The sequence below is a fragment of the Patella vulgata genome, chromosome 4, assembly GCF_932274485.2.
Source record: "Patella vulgata chromosome 4, xgPatVulg1.2, whole genome shotgun sequence".
In the NCBI taxonomy this organism is placed as follows: Eukaryota; Metazoa; Mollusca; class Gastropoda; family Patellidae; genus Patella; species Patella vulgata.
Window position 1 is genome coordinate 14,097,784 of NC_065882.2, and position 18,318 is coordinate 14,116,101.

General features: G+C 39.0%; 1 protein-coding gene across 1 annotated transcript in view; it reads left to right on the plus strand.

Annotated features, from left to right (window-relative positions):
- The first annotated feature begins 6,731 nt into the window (after window positions 1–6,731).
- LOC126819189 (thrombospondin type-1 domain-containing protein 4) overlaps window positions 6,732–18,318 on the plus strand; it is a 147,105-nt gene continuing 135,518 nt past the window's right edge. The window contains exon 1 of the mRNA XM_050547089.2: window positions 6,732–8,148. Coding sequence (XP_050403046.1) covers window positions 8,144–8,148 — 5 coding nt within the window. The 5' untranslated portion in view covers window positions 6,732–8,143. The remainder of the gene's footprint in view (window positions 8,149–18,318) is intronic.

An 18,318-nucleotide genomic window follows, 5' to 3' on the forward strand; every position in this document is an offset into this window, starting at 1 on the left:
ACGAGAGAGTAACTGAAAAGCACAACTGTAAATTATTTTCACTTTCGAGAATATTTGGCTAATTTTAATAGTTTTCTGTGAATGTTTTTGCGTCAAGCTTACAATATAATATTACCGTTTGCAGAAAATCTGGTCTTATATATACGTCTTACGTTACATTATATATTGGAAATGAAATGATATGAAATGGGGTTTAACGTCCGTCCTACTGTTCTGCTCCGACTGAGCATACAACATACAGTGTGCTATAAGGGGAATTTTGCGCGGACAGCGGCGCTACGGCTACTCTTATATCGAATTCCAACTGCCACGGGATCTATTGCGTGCACGCCAATGTGTACACGGGAACTTAGTTTTTCATTCTGTCCGAACGACTAAACGTTGTCTCCAGCCAGATCCTCTATCCTGCACCATTGACAAGGGGGAACCACGCCGAAAAATAAAACTGACGAACTTTCGACATAATTGGATTTACCAAGTAGCTCTGGTTTCTGCCGAATCTAAATACAAACTTTAACTCTATTTAGTTTAGGTTAAAGGAGCTAAATCGCTAATATTTTGGACCTAGAAATTGGCACAAATGGGTCGCAACACATATAATAATGTAATATGAATTTATAAACTGTTTTACATTCAATCGTGTTCGTTTTACTGTGAATTGTCTTCAGTTATGTTCGGCGAAATACGCCAGAAGTCTCAACCGCAAGTCAGTTTCTAGCGTCTGGTTATTCCAATCAACACCGATATTATTTATTGCGCATGCTCTCCAAATAAGAACATGATATCACCGTTTGACATGACTTGTGGAATATGTCTAGCCTCATTCTTTGAGCACCTTGTTACAAATGGCGCTGAAACGCATTACGGTACACGATTCGTGTACCAATAGTAAAATGTTTATTTGGTCTTAAATATTGGATATCAGAAGCCCATCTTTTCCAGTTAAGATCACAACACCAATGCTGATTTAAATTGCAAAAAAATTCGTGTTTTCAATGTCGAAGATTTTGGATGATATTGAGTTGCGGACTTAGCTACTTTAAGAACGTTAACTGTGCACACGGCAATTCAAGCTCATCTGCAGTCTGATTAAAACACAGATCCTATTTCGTTTCGTTTTTTATAGTTCAAACTTTCGTTTTACTTGTCTTTACTACACTAGGATCTGGAAAGGTTATTATATAACCCGCATTCTAGATGATGCGAGGGATTAGCCAATGAAACATCAACGCTGATTGGCTAATCGAATGTCTGACGTCATAGAGTGAAAAGCCGCTCGTATGACCTCTGACGCGACCTTCCACTACAACCGGTCATATTTCCATGTAGTAGAGGTCATCGAAAGTATAAAAAAACGAAACGAAATATATATTTGTATAGACTGGATCATCAGTGAACGTAGGTAGGATTTCAACCAGGAGAGGTGATATTTTATTGAATTACTCAACCTGACGTGCGGAGTTTATTGAATTTAAAATAATGTTAGTTTGATTAATCAAGTCAGTTAGTTATTGGGTGTGGTCGTAGAGAAGGAGGTATACAATACCCTCGGCTTTCTCCTCCGCGCAACCATCTCCTGAACATCATGGACGGTACGTGAATACCAGTATAAAATGAAATGAAATGAGGTTTAACGTCCTATTGTTCTGCCCCGACTGGTCTAAAGAAGACGGGGAATACAAGTTCAGAATGGTACGAAAAAAAAATCATCCTCTGCCACTCCCCTTCTTCCAATTAAAAGAGCGCCCCCCCCCCCCAAAAAAAAAAAATAAAAATAAAAAAAATACGGAACTAACACATTTTATAATCGTTAGTCCATATGCTGAATTTTATCTATAAAATTCAAATATAATTTTAATCAGAAGTGGTAACAATAGTAAGCACGTCACCATCGCACTTCGGCTAAACGGGGCGATTCTGATTAGATTCATCAGTCGAATGGTTTAAATACAAAAGGCCACCAACAGAGTCATCCGTCCAGTTGTTTAAAGACAAAAGGCCACCAACAGAGTCATCCATCCAGTGGTTTAATTTGAAAAGGCAACCAACAGAGACATCCGTCCAGTGGTTTAAATTGAAAGGGTCAGCAACAGAGTCGCCCGCCCATTGGTTTAAATTGAAAAGGTCAACCACAGAGTCGCCCGTCCAGTGGTTTAATTCGAAAAGGCCACCAACAGAGTTATCCGTCCAGGTGGATCTCGTTTTATGTCGTTTCATCTGAAAAAGAATCCACACTTTCATAACCATTGGGAAGAAGGGACAGGGATGAAATATCTCAACAAAGGGATATTCTAGCTGAGAATCTAGTCCCCAAACTGCTCGACTACCGCCGCTCCTCTTTTGTTGATATGATTTTCTTGTGTTAAGACAATCCTTCTTAGATCAAAGGACATCTTTCATCTTACTGTGACAGATTAACACTTGAATACCCAGACTAAATGTAACACGAGCTCGTTGATTAAACATGCTTGGTGATGGGTGGCGCGTTGTCTGCACCATTTGGATTACAACTGCAGTTTAGCCGGATCTATATTATCTCTTGCTGAACGGTGTAAGGGAGGGATATTCAAATGGAATCCGTCCGCCCTTCTGTCAGACCAACCTTCTACCTTAGTTTTGTTTCCGGGGACTATCTCAAAGATATTTAACGTCCTCTTCTTTCTGCATCAACCGGGATAAGGAATGCGGGCATACGCGATGCAGTATGCTATGAGGATAATTCTGCCCGGATGGCGGCGCTACGGCCTACTCTTATTTCCAAGTCAGTCCAATTGTCAATGGTTCTTTATTAAGAGAACGCCAACCTGCACACGGGACTCGATGTTTCGTCCCCGTCCTGCACTACTGAAAGGGGAAACAACTATCACCGGAGAATACCGACAAACATTCTCGGCCATCATCAGGAGCTAATCCAGACCCTTAACAGAAGCAAGCCACGCGACCATCGTTAAAATAGGAGCGATGCGTGTATACACCCCTTAGTCTTTCTACATTCAGACTTGGTTGATTTCATTCCAATATGTTATAAAACTAATTTACCCAATTCCCACAATAAATTCAAGTCTGGAGATTATATTTTGACATAATTTGACAATTAATATCCTAGAAAAGCCTACACAGATGTTGTGTTGTGTTTCAAATTATAGTTTTAACAACAGCTGTTGACGGAGGTTTAACGTAACATCGTATAAATATTGATGGAGTTTAACATATAAGCTTTTAGTTTAAAACAAGGAAGGGGGGAATGGGGTTTAACGCCCAGTGCAGCTAGTATTTTGGTTATGTTCTAAAACGAACGTGAAAGGAATTGGGTTTGACGTCCAGTCTAGATAGTATTTTGAGTATGTTTTAAATCGAACATGAAAGGAATGGGGTTTAACGTCCAATCCAGTATTTTGGTTATGTTTTAAAACGAACATGAAAGGAACTGAGTTGACGTCTAGTCTTGTTAGTATTTTGGCAATGTTTAGCTTTTATTTTAAAACGAAGATGGGAGGAATGGAGTTTAACGTCCAGTACAGCTAGTATTTTGGTAATTTTTTTAATCGAACATGAAAGGAACTGGGTTGACGTCTAGTTCAGTTAGTATTTTGGCTATGTTTAGCTTTTATTTTAAACCGAACATAAATGGAATTGGGGTTGACGTCCAGTCCAGATGGTATTTTGTTTATGTTGAAATCAAGAAAGGCTTGTTGGACTGCATGTTTCTGAAGTAACGATCGCGAGTTTTACAACATCTAGTACGGAGTTAAAGCAAGATCAAGCCTTCTATTGACGATACTCGAAATGAGGCTTAACGCCTTGTCCAGATAATATTTCGCTTTTCTCCAGTAGTGGGGGTTGAGGTCTAGTCCAGATGGTATTCTGGTTATGTTGAAATTAAGAAAGGCTTGATAGTATGTTCCTGGTGGCAACGACCGCGAGTTTTATTACATCTGAACAAACTGATTAAAATACAGATCTATATTTCGTTTCTTTTTTTATACTTTCGATAGCCTCTACTACAGGAAGATCTGACCGGTTGTAGTGGAAGGGCGTGTTAGAGGTCATACGAGCGGCTTTTGACCCTATTATGTCAGACATTTGATTAATCAATCAGCGTTGATGTCTCTAGTGAGTTACCTACAGTTCCATGCACCTCACGCCAAAACCCACCGTAACAGACCATTTTATTGGCTATTCCCTCACATCATCCAGGGTTATAATATAACAAGTCTTCCATAGATCCTAGTGTAGTAAAGACAAGTAAAACGAAATTTTGAACTATCAACAACGAAACGAAATAGGATCTGTGTTTTAATCAGATTGGTATTGGAGATGCTTGTTGGAATGGGGCTTAACGTCTTGTCCAGATAGTATTTCAAATTTCTCGAAATTAAGACAGGCTGCTTTTATTTTAAAACTTTATTTTACAGGAATATCCACCATTATAATAATAACGCGTGGACTATAAATAGCTTATTAGATTTGCGAGGAATGTTTGTGGTCAATTGTTATATCTCTAAGTTCAACATCTCGTCAGTTTGTAGGGTGGAGAACGATAACTATACGAGATTAAAGCTGTCTTTACGCCATATTGACAATTGACGTCTGCCGGTGTTCTTAATCAGAGCAGACGACGCTATTTCAATTTCCGACGCAGATCCAAAGGGCTGGGGGAGGAGGGGGTCCAGGGTGTCCCTCCTCTACTGCTCAGACTTAGTTTCGGCGGTCCGGGGTCCGAAACCGTTGGTTAAATTGTCATTACAGCACTTCAATATGGAGATTTGAAATTATTGCAACTGTAACAACGCCCCACCCCCCCTTCCTGCTGAAAATCCTGTATCCTCCCCTGAAATTTGGAAATTATTAGGAAAGGCTACATTGACAATTGACGTCTCCCGGTAATCTTAATCAGAGTAGATGACACATTATTTCAATTTGTGAATAACAGGGAAAGAGAAATAAAGTTTGCTTTCCGCCATATTGAAAATTGACGTCTGCTGGTATCCTTAATCAGAGCAGACGACACTATTTGTGAAAGATGCGGAAAGTGAAAAAAAATATGTTTGTTTGATATTTGGCCCACGTAGCAACATGTTTGTTTATTTTTTCTTTAAATATAGAACGCATTCGTGTCATCGTTGAATTTGGGTTCGTTGCCTAGACTACTTGTGCTAATATTGGACTTGAATTAAATAGAACTTGCTGACACACGCAGCATCGATGTGCATTATTCGACATCTCGAGATCACACATCAAGCGCTGTAAGCACGTCTCAGAAAATTTTCTGTTGTCGGTCTAATTCTAGAGATCAAATGGTCTGTCATCTGTTGGAGTCCAGACGAGTTGTACAATGGGCGACAAAGAGCGACAAATTCAAATGCTAAGGCTATCTTATATTCTTTTCATTTAGATCCATGATCCATAGACACATTGCCTACAGTGCATTTACCTTAAACATTAGCTATAGGGCATTTATCGTCAACATTAGCTATAGAGTATTTACCTTCAACATTAGCCATACGACATTTTACTTCAAAATTAGCTATAGGGCATTTACCGTCAACATTAGCTATAGAGTTATTACCCCCAACATTAGCTATAGGGCATTTAACTTCAACATTAGCTATAGGGTATTTACCGTCAACATTAGTTAAAGGGGATTTACCTACAACATTGCCTACAGTGCATTTACCTTCAACATTAGCTATAGGGCATTTACCGTCAACATTAGCTATAGAGTATTTACCTTCAACATTAGCTATAGGGCATTTAACTTCAACATTGCTTACAGTGCATTTACCTTCAACGTGGGATAGCCTCTTTAATCTTAATAAGTGATTTACCTGTCCCTTTAAACATAGCTATAGAGCGATTTACCTATTTTATGTGCCTGTCCCTTTATTTCTGGCTATAGCGATATTTACATATGATATATGAGTGTCTCTTTAATCCTAGCTAGAGAGGGATTTACCTTTATGAGAATTATCCCTTTAACCTTAGCGATAGAGCGATTATATATACGCCCCTTTAATACAAGCCACGGGGAGATTATAGACACGTCCCTTTAATACAAGCCACGAGAAGATTATAGACTCGTCCCTTTAATTTAAGCCACAGGGACATTATAGACCCGCCCCTTTTAATCTAAGCCACGGGGACATCATTGACCTTCCCCTTTAATCTAACCCATGGGGAGATTATATACGTCTCTTTAATCTAAGCCACAGGGAGATTAAAGATACGTCCCTCAAATTTAACCATAGGGAGTTTATGGACAAGTCCCTTTAATCTAAGCCACGTTACCACAGAGTCTCTGTGACGTTACAAGGACAAAGGGGGCGTGGTGACCCATGATTTTGCATGAGGAACAAGATCCCGTCAGGGCCCCCAAAAAACAATAATTTATGTGTGTGCGGGGAAGATTATAGACACGTCTATTTAATCTAAGCCACAGGATAGTCAAGTCCCTTTAATCTAAGCCGCAACATAGCGAAGTCCCTTTAATCTAAGCCACGGGATAACCCCTTTAATCTAAGTCAAAACATAGCGAAGTCCCTTTAACCCAAGCCACGGGATAATCAAGTAGTACCTTTAATCTAAGCCATAGGGAGATTTACCTATATCCCTTATCTACTCTTAAAGCTGTTTTCATTCTCCAATAACCAGCGAGATTTTTTTTACCGCTAGACCATTAACCGTGATAGTGTTTGAACCGGTCGTTAGTTACTCAATAAGTTTAACCGGTTTAGTTGGCTTGAGAATGTGAGAACGTGCACGGCGACCCCGTGACATAAAGAACCCGTGGGATAACGCGAGGATTAATTCTTTACCCGTATTATTTATGAATGGATACAGAGGAACAATGTTATATATCTATATACTCATCTAGGTTCTATAGTATACCACTCAATATACTGCTTCGCTCTTGTCATTCACTGTATTCAATTTTCTTCCATCTTTTTTTTCCGTGTGAAATTGTGAACATTTGTATTATGTAATTACTTTCGACAGTCATGGCTGGAAAACATATCAAAGTGTAGACAGAGTTTCTGTGTTTAAGACATCAGTGGATTGGGTGTTTCTATATAAAGTTTTGTGAATAAGATATAGACGTATTGGAGTACACACACGAGAGTAGATAAACTATTCGCGACCCCCTTGTGAATTATACAAGGAGTCTTGGTCGAGGTTGGGTTTTTTTTTCGAACTAAACGTATATGTACCAGGTGTTTGGCGCAAACTGAATGGAGCAGACCGAATACTTTAATTAAGCACTAAGTGAGATTCGAACCGGATTACCTTACGGTTGTTTTGGATTCTGTTTTTTTTAGATATTAAACTATTTTTGTTAGTTTTAGAGTTGCTGTGAAAGGTTTATTCATTTATTTATATGATTGAAAAAGCGGATACGACAGCGTGCAGTCTATATCTACGCTAGCTTTATGGAACTTAATCCCAATGACATGCCTCTCATTCTTACTGACATAATAAGAGGACAACGCTGGTGGATTAAATCACTTTTCTTATAGATTGTAAATTAAACATTTGGATTACTTTTTAAGCCATTGACAGTCATTTTCATTCTATTTAAAGGGATTCTTCGTATCTTGGATTCTGTTTTAAAGGATTCTTTGTATCTTGGATAAAGGATTCTTTGTAATTTGGATTGGATAAAAGGGATTCTTTGTAATTTGGATTGGATAAAAGGGTTTCGTTGTACAAACTGGATTGTGATTTAAAGAATTCTTTGCACTCTGGACTACGTTTTAAGGGATTCTCTGTACCCTGGATTGTGTTAAAAGGGATACTCCGTGTTTTAAGGGATTCTCTGTACCCTGGATTGAGTTTTAAAGGGATAAGTTGTGTTTTAAGGGATATTCTGTACCCTGGATTGAGTTTTAAAGGGATTCGTTGTAACGTAGATAACATATTGACGGATTCATTCTTTTATTTTTGAATATGAGAATTTGAATTAGCATCTAAATGAGATATTTTCTGATCGATTATTGTGTTTTAAATATGGAGTAGTCGGTAGCGTGGATCGATTCTGTTTTTATTCAAATGGATATTTTATAATCTATGGAATATTGAGATAAGTGTTGGATTATTGGATTATTGGATTAATTGATCTTCAGTTCAAGGATTTACCGGATTAACCATGGGGTAAGTGTTTTTTTTTAAATAGAACATAAGCTCACGAAACTATTTTTACTATAGTATCTATATGGCATAGAGATATAGGCCTAGGCGACAAGGGTGAGCGAAGCATGGGTGTCCGAATTGCCATATCTTTACCCGAGTATCACAATTATACCAAAACGTTACTTTCGCACCCTTTTCGAAAGATATGAATATTGATAATATTAATGTTGGACAACACCGGGATCGAACCTGGACCATCTGGTTAGTCAACCAACACCATACTCCCCGAACCAGAACTATAATAGATCACCCCTGATCAAAATCCAGCTAATCGAATACAGATATCGGATTCCGGACATGGTTTATTTATATTACATAGTAAAATGTCAAGGCCGGTAACAGCACAGAATAACCGCACCACCAAACACAGACAGAACAAACCAAAGGACAATCTGATACATGATTCCAGAGACGATCGAGAAAGTGAAGTCCAAATATTAAGGCCACCTGCAGATTTCGTCAAGGTCACGAGATGTAAACAGGGTTGAGGCACGTGATTGTTGCCGAGGATTGTGTGTTAGGTAAGGGTAAGGGCTAGGTCTATGGTAGGGTTAGGGATAGGGTTAGCGCTAGCCCTGTTTACTTTGAAGAAATCTGCAGGTGGCCTTGATAATTAGTTCTAACCATATGAACTTATATTTTGGCGAAAATTTACTTAGATCATTATGATACTTACATTGTAATGGAAACAGCAAGGTAGTGTTACCATTTCTAGGGTATAATACAATACACCCAAATGTTTGTCGTTTTAACTTTTTAAAAGGTAATTTAAAAAAATGAAAATATGTGGAAGGTCAAGTTTATCAAGTGAATTCGGAATGCCAAAAGAAACATTTGGTTAAATTCGATTCCTAGCATTTGTTAAGACTATGTGTATTATAGCTAACCTTATGGGTGTATTTATGCTAGTGTTGTGGAATAAAATGAAATGAAATGGGGTTTAACGTCCTTCTTCACCGACTGGGGTAATCAAGACTAGACATACGCAATGCATTGTGCTGTATTGTGAATTTTGTCCGGACAGCGGCGTTTCTGCCTGCTCTTCTTCGAATTTCAACTATCATTGGTTCTTTTACATGTTGGGTGGGGGTGGGGGTTGTCTCTTAAGGTCTCTGATTGAGTCAACTGGCGTTGTATCATAAGGTCTGTGATTGAGTCAACTGGCGTGGTTTTGATTCCCCGGCTGTACTCAACAAGAAGTAGGGTCGCTTGTCCAACCTCGTGGGTTTTCTCCGGGTCGTCCGATTTCCTCCCTTGCACGTAAAAGATCCATTGGCAGTTGGAATTCGATATAAGAGTAGGCGATAGTGCCGCTGCCCGGGCAAAATTTCCCTCATAGCACACTGTATGGCGTATGCCCGTCTTCATTAGCCCAGCATAGGAGCAGAAAAATAGGACGTTAAACCCCATTTCATTTCATTTCCGATTTCCTCCCACTGCGCGCAAGCGAATTATTGAAATAAAATTGATTGTGTCGAGTGGTCGTTAAACCCCACTCCCCCCCCCCCCCCACTGTTCTGCTCCGACTGGGTTAATACAGTGTGCTATGCGGGAAATTTTACTCCAGCGGCGCTATGACCTACTCTTATATTGCATTCTAGCTCCCAAGTGATCTTGAACGTGCACGCTAACGTGTACACGGGACCTCGGGTTTTCATGCCATCCGAACGACTATACGTTGTTTCTTGCCAGGCCCTCGGTCCTACACCACTGACAAGGAGGAACCACGCCAAAACACAGCGAGCCAAATTCCTACCATCTGAGCCACCGTGGCTTCCCTACGGAAAAAAACATTGACGGAACTTGCAGTTCGATGAATAGTAGCAAGAAACACCGTCCGCTGCATGGTGTATGCCCGCCTTGATTATCCCGGTAGGTGCAGAATAGGGAGGACATACATTTCATCATACTTCAATATGTTCATTATTTAACTGTTGGCGCCGCGGTTTGAAAAAAGTATGTCAACTGAATGCAATCCAAATGTTTGTTTTATTTACATTTAGCCAGTATTTATTGACAGGTATAACAAGGTGTTTATATAGGTAATATCCTAATATACGTATAATGAATAGAACCTCTCACTCAACCATCCATTAAAGTCTTGCTATTGTTATTGTATATAAATACCCCATCTTACTAACTTAAAGGGCAACTACAATCGTTTTCAGTGTTTTAAAATGTCTTATAAGTGGTAATGAATGTCCCGAGCTGATTCTAAACAAGAGGATTGGAAGCAGTTTGGGGGGATTTGTGGGAGGGGTGAGGTAGCTTGTCAGAAAAGGCTTGACTTGAATAGGGGTAGTGGCAATCGACAAGAGTGGATCATTCTTGGGAGTTCCGCAATTTTTTGACATTTTGTAGTGTATATTATATTGTTGCACTACAATAGATAGAGACATAAAACTACGACGGCGAACGTTCTCCTTTTAAAAGGGTGGATTATCACGACTTATATTTTAAAACGTTACATATTTGACAGAAAGATGACCTTTCATTCAATCTGTTCCCACTAAAACTCATAATAACAAAATGCAACGAACTCAACGACGTGTAAAATTGTGGTATGCTATTGAAGAGCCAACAAAAGATTTTTATTTTAAAATATTTTCAAGTATCAAGTGAGTGTGAAGTTTTGATTAAATGTTTGTAAACTTATAAGATATGCTGTCAGTGAATCTATATAGCTAGTTATGCAAATTTTAAAGAGAACTATTAACAAGTACTCGATTATCAATCCGGAACCCTTGAATTGACGGAGTGACAATTTTCAAACCCGGAACGTTCAGTCTCGTTCAGATGGGCGCAACTTTGTCGTCCGGGTCGCTATGCAAATTTTAAAGAGAACTATTAGCAAGTACTCGATTATCAACCCAGAACCCTTCTAATTGACGGAGTGACAATTCAAACCCAGTACGTTCAGTCTTGAGCATAAAGCTCGACAACCTGATTGACGAAAGATGGGCACAACTTTGTCATCTGGGTCACTATGAATGTTATTACATTTCTTTTTTCTCTATTTTCGTAAGGCGTGGGGGGGGGGGCGAACGAATGGTTTGAATCATATGGTCTGCCATTGAGTCGAGTGGCGTGGTTTTGATTCCCTGCGTGTACGCGACTAGGCGTAGGATTGCCTGGCCAACCTCATAATGTATCTCCGGGTACCTCCTGTTTCCTCCTACTACTAAAGACCCCTACGCGAATTGGTAAAACATAAGTTAAGAAATCTCTCTCTCTCTCTCTCTCTCTCCTTGGGCAATTGGAGTCATGTGACTCTGTTAAAAATCATGATAGATAATTGAAATCTGATAGGCTTCTTCGTCTACCGTGTGTTTACTTTGCACATACAATTCAAAAGGATAGGCTGATCGATTATAATCTTTGGACAAGCCATCAGTGTAGTTGACAATTAATATGCTTTTTCATCTTGGTAGTGTAAACAATGTCATTGTAATAAGCAGGGTACACTGTAAAAAATATCCATTTTTTATGTGGCCGAATTCCGTAATTTAACACTTTTTTTCTGTTAATCGATGGATTTTTTGGCGAAATTGTGTTAATAGTGTGAATTATTTCTTCAAATTACGTGTTTTATGTATTTCTGTGGAATATTCAGTATTAAACAGGAAATTTCCGTGAAATTTAGGGATAAAATGTTTTATTCCCTTCTATAATGGACTTAATTCTGTTATTTTACGGAATAAACGGTAGAATGACAAGGAAGTTCCTTGAAATTTAGGGATAAAATGTTTTATTCCGTTCTTTAATGGACTTAAGTCTGTTATTTTACGGGATAAACGGTGCAACGATAAGTAATCGTATACATATATAATCATTCCTAATAATCATCTTGTTATAGTGTTATTGGTATATTAATTGTCATGTATATCTAGTTTCCATTATTTATAAGATCTATAAAGTGTATTGTTATTCATCATACGGAAATCAGATTGTAAGTATTTTCAGAAATATATAAAAATATGTTTTAATGCTGCGTGCGTTAAGTTTATAATATCTGGTGATCAAGCATGCTTAGATCCGGATAGTACAACCCGTTGGCCAGTGTAAGTCGGTTTGTCTCTATGGCAGAGTCGAAATACCTGCGAATTGATGATACCGCAAACTTGCATCTGAAAGCCTCCAACCACTGACGAGTAGCGGTTTGTGATACCTTGCTCTCGATTCTTATAATTGCAAAAAGAGGTTACGTTTAAAGATTATCTGCGGTATCACTTCGGTGGAAGCGGACGTTAAATAAAGCTATTTCACGCACGCGTCTAAAGTCAATGGTTAATTAAATGAAATTTTTATCACCTTCATCGTCAGGAAACAAAATTTATTGGGATTTTTTTTTCTGTATTTGAAAATGGAATTTATGTTAATTGAGGGAATTTCTGTAAATTACAGGAAAACCAAATACGGATAAAATTTTCCTGGTAATTTTTGTTTCCGGAACTTTTTACGTTTTTTCACGGAAATTTTTGTTACAGTGTATACCTGACAATCTTATATGATTTGATTTTAGGTCATTCTCACCCAGCTCAAAACTTAAATAATCATGTTAGCGTGACTAAGGTGTTAATTGGAATTTCTAAAGAAGGATTAGCTGTAGTCTGTTTCACATTGGGCACTGTTTATTTCATTAGGTTAAACCTAATAGTAAAACAAAATCACTTGATAATGTTTTATTCAACATTTATTATAGTAAAACATGTTAATTTCAACACTTTTAATGTAAATGGAAAAACTTAATATAAAAAATAAATAACTAAATAGCACTATGAAATGAGCATCAACATTAAAAATATATATTTCATATGGGCAAGTAAACATTTCATACTTTTTACTCTAAATGGACAAGATGAGATACCGCATCTACATAAAGCATGATGTCTCTTTGACCATTTCGGAACTGATCTTTCAATGCTTGAAGTCCCTCTTCTAGTTCACGGTAGGCTTTCTTCTTTGGCCTGGAAATGCCGTTAGCACTGAGCTGTACAATTCTTATTTCAGTCACTTATTAAACACAGTTCACATGACACTTATTAAACGGTTAATCCATATCTAATTAGGTGAACACATTTCAGCTACAGACCATAATCCCCCAGCCCTAAACCCTTAATCCCCTTAATCAATATTTTGAGCTGGATGAGAACACCCCTTGATTTTCTAGCAAGGTTTCCCCTTTGTAAGGCGGTACAGGACGTGGCCCGGTAAGCATGAGCGGTCTGGCTACACGGTAGGAATGGTTCCTCCACTACTGATGTCTTCCGTCTTGCTTCAGCCACGGTAGTGGATCGTTCTAAGGTCTTCCTTTGAGCAGGTTTTGTAATGATTTGATGACAAAAAGCTCAATGGCTTATAACTTCCTTAATTTCCAATTAAACCGACCCCAGAAGGCACTACACATAGCTTAACATATAATTTAAGCAAATCCCATTGAAATAAAGGTAAAACTTTACCGCATAATTATATGATTTGATTGAATCCAACTGCTACGCGAAATGTCTATCCATTTTAAAATGGCCGCCGAACCAGAATTACAACGCACACGTGATATAACGTCAGCTTGAAAATAGTAAATACGGAAAAACTGTTCGGTAAGATAAGATTAACATTTCAGTGTTCCACTCTTCACTGTTTGTAACATATTCACTTATTTCCATGCAAACTGTAATGATATGTGTGAAGACTTTGCAATTGAACCTAATTTTATTTGCGCAGAGCCTCGAATAGCGTATCAATTGTAGTCGCGTACAGTTGGCTACACGGGAGTTAGCTACAAGGCGATTACTGGCATGCCTGGTACAAAATGTGCCTCTGGGCTGCATATCTGCCGAAAAACAGAATATTGGACCTACCTTATTTGTGCTGGATTTCCGGGTCGATTTCAAGACAAAGGCCGCTGCTGTTGACAAGGAAGTAACTTACAGTCGTTCAGATGGGAGCTCCATATATGTGTATACTCATTGGCTTCCACGTAAAAGAATCATTGGCTTTTGGAATGCGGTAAAGAGTAAGCTCAAGCACTAATGTCCGGGCAAAATATCTCTCATTATTCCGTTTCCGTTTCCTCCCACTGCTAAAGACTCCCACGCGCAAGCGAATCATTGAAATAAAATTGAACCATATGTTAGTCCCGAAATGGCCTAGTTTGTGTCGAGTGGACGTTAAGCCCCCCCCCTCTCTCTCTCTCTGTAAGATAAAAATAAAAACACGAGACATGCATCGTAAAAACATACCCCTCTCTCTCTCTCTCTCTCTCATTATTCCGGCTGGTGCAAAAAATAGGGCGTTTATAAACCATATTTCATTTCACTCTTTCCGCTCACAGTGGTATGTGTTTTATTTTATGAATTATTAGCGGGAGTTAAATGAAAATAAAAATCGTTTACAAAAGTCGTAAAGCAGAATTTAATGGACGAGAACTTGTTACAAGTTAGTAAATATGTCACATGATTAAAAAAAGCAAGATGGCTGATGACAGATGTATAGACCATAAATATGTCACTTCACAGTCAGTTATTACGTCATTTACGTTACAAATTACACTTCAAGGACGCTATAAAAAATAATCAGACGACAAAACGGTTTTTGATAAGATTAAAGAGGCAATAAGGAGACTTTTCATTTGTACCAGGATTTAGTTCTTATCCAATGAAAATCGGTATTGGCCGAGAAAGTTCCTCGGAATTTTCTCGCGAGGATTCGTGTGTGGTGCAGGGGGGAGGTAGGGTGCAGACTATGCCACCTTAATCCAGGACTTGAACTGACCCATTATCCCAGCCAAATTTCCCTCACACCACAGACCACACTACACGGCATATGTCCATCTTCGTCAGCTCGATTGGTACTGAAACATATGAAATGAAATGTGGCTTAACGTCCTACAACTGTTTTGCATACGCCATACAGTGTGATATGAGGGAAATTTTGCCCGGGCAGCGGCCTATTTTTAAATCGAATTCCAACTGCAAAGGGATCTTTTACGTGCACGTCAATCTAAACACGGGTCCTCGGTTTTTCGTCCCATCCGAACGACTCGAAAGCTATCCTTATCAGGCTCTCATTCTGCACCACTGACAAGGGGAAACCACGCCGGAAAATCCCGATGAACTTTCTCGGCCAATGCAGGGATCGTAAACGCGACCTCCAGGCTAGTGATCCAGCGTCTTACCCACTCAGCCACCGTGGCTCTCTTAAAACGTATGATAAGATCCTTGTTCATAGAAATGTGGGGTGTTTGATGGCCGAATGGTTAGCACATGCGCGCTGTATCTCAAGGTCTGTCATTGAACAACTAGCGTGGTATTGATTCTCCGGTTGTACGTAACAAGGAGTAGGGTCGCGCCTGTCCAACCTCGTGGGTTTTCTCCGGGTCCTCCATTTCCCCACCAGCGCTAAAAACCCCTACGCGCAGGCGAATTATTGAAATAAAATTGAACCACGTTTTCGTCCTGAAATGACCTAGTTTGTGTCGAGTGGACGTTAAAAACCACCCCCTCTCTCTCTCTCTCTCTCTCTCATAGAAATGTAAAAGGTACCGAATATAAAGCGAAGAAAAGAAGAGAAGAGACTGTGCCATGTTTACTAAAAGCAGAAATGATTTTTGAGACTTATTGGAATTTTTTTTATTCTTAAAGCGACTCTATATGCAAACCAGGATACATTTTCGTCATTTATCAGCTTTTTATCATAATTATTGAATATGTATATTAAAGATACATTATGTAAGAGCTAAATCTGTCTATTGCAGATTTTCCTTTTGGCCTCAAATATAATATAAATTATTAATTAGACATTTATTAACACGACAAGACCATAATCAACTCTCTAGACTATTGGATGTTTGTGATTTTGAACGGATTGAAACATGATCCCCATTTAATAATTTGATTTACAAATGGATAACCGAGACTTTGTTTATTAGCGTTACAATAGGGTCTAGCAGGGGATAACGTATAGTTGTTCGGATGGGAAGGAAACATGAGGTCACTGGTATACACATTGGCGGGCACGTAAAAGATTCATTGACAGTTGGGATTTAATATTAAAAATGGATAATCGAGACTTTGTTTATTACCGTTACAATAGGGCCTAGCAAGGGACAGCGTATATAGTTGTTCGAATGGGCCACCCCGTATATTGCTACTTTAAAAAAAAAACCTACATACACGGGGAGATATCCATCTTACGGCAGTGTTCGTGGCGTATTAATTATTATTATTATTACGCGATATCATGTGATTGTTTTTTTTATCACAAAGTAGCTGCTCATCTGGAAAGTCGATTGCGTTAATAAGTTTGAAATTTTTCATACAAAGTGTTTTTGGGTATTTATTTATCAATTAGGTGACAAATGCTTTTTTTATCAGTAATATTTAAAAAATGCCCCACATTTTGATGCGGTAAAGATCAAGGAGATACAGGTGAGTGAATATAGAAGGTGATTAATGATAACCGATGAGACCTAAGGCAAGGTCGTTTACCTGAAAGGACTAGTTGGCAATTGGGCCAATGAAGACAGGCATACGCCACACAGTGTGGGTAAAATTAGCCCGGACATAAACACTACGGCCTACTTTTTTTTTCGAATTCAAATTGCCAAGGGTTCTTTTACGTGCATGCCAATGTTTTTTGTCCTATCCGAACGACTAGACACTGTTCATTGTCGGGCCTCCGCCCTCCACCACTAACAAGGAACTTTCTAGACAAACATCCGGAGCGAAGCCGAAACCTCCTAGTTAGCGAACCAGCTTCTTAGTCACTGAGCTACTTTACCAATTCGAATTAAAAAGGACATCATCAAAACGTTATACCCTACACTTACATGTGGCGCTGTTTATATCGTCGCTTTAGACCTAAAACGAAACTAAAATTAGCAAACAAACCGCCTTCCACTAAAAGTCGCTGATTGTCATTTGCTTTTTTCAAGCAATTTTTAATTTTAATTATACGAGGCCTGTTCTTCTCTAAAATTTACTCAAACTGATTATTGGAAATAGATATTCTCCCGCGTGTTGGATTGTTTCGGATTAAACGGAGACCCATCAATAAATTTCAGCGAAAATCACGGGTAATTCCGCCTTCCAGATGTTGGGGGGTGGGGGTATTTATTTTTCCCCTTCATTCATCATCCAAATAACGTACAGAAAAAAAACTAACGTGCGAGGCATTGCTATCATTTTGGCCTCCCTCTAATCCTATACATGTATGAACCTAAATAAGCAAACATATTGTCTGAGAGCTCCTGATTTTATCAGGTTCACCGGTTATCCCCCCAGGTCTCACGCGAACACCTTGGAACCTGGACACGCCCCTGAAGTGTCTGCTGTAAATACCAAATGTTGACAAATTCTTAATCCATAGTATCTTTATAGATACTGAACAGAATTGAACCAATTTTTGTTCTGATATTGTTATTAGAGATTCAACTTTCATTATTATAGTTTTCACGGCATTCAAATTCCCTCGAATGACCATCAGCGGTTTTACTGTCAGTAGTGCAGGGCGGAAGGCCTGGCAAGGAACGGGATCTAAAACCGAGGTCCTGTTTACACGTTAGCGAGCACAAAAGAACCCTCTTGACAGTTAGAACTCGGACAAGAGTAGCCGGAATCGACGCAGATAAGGACAGCTGTCTAGTCGTTCGGATAGGACGAAAAACCGAGGCCCCGTGTACACATTGGCGTGCAAGTAAAAGATCCTTTGACAGTTGGAATTCGATATAAGAGTAGGCCGTAGTTCCGCTGTCCGGGTAAAGTTTCCTCATAGCACACTGTATGGCGTATGCCCGTTTTCATTAGCCCAGTTCGGAGCAGGACAGCAGGACGTAAAACCCCATTTCATTTCATTTCATTTGGAATCGACGCTGTCCTTTCACAATGTCCCGCGTAGCACACTGTGTGGCATATGTCCGTCTTCATTAACCGGCTTGGCGCAGAAAAATATCCCGTGGCTAAAATGTCCGGGCTGTCAATAGAGGTAAGTGGTTGTTAGGACGCCGTGTTGTCTTATACATAACACTGCAATTTGATTTCTTGTCGTGTCCCTATTGAAATTACAAAACTTTTTGACAGGTACCCGTGGGTTTTATAGAAAGTTTATCAAATTATGTTGCTTTATGTACCGCTT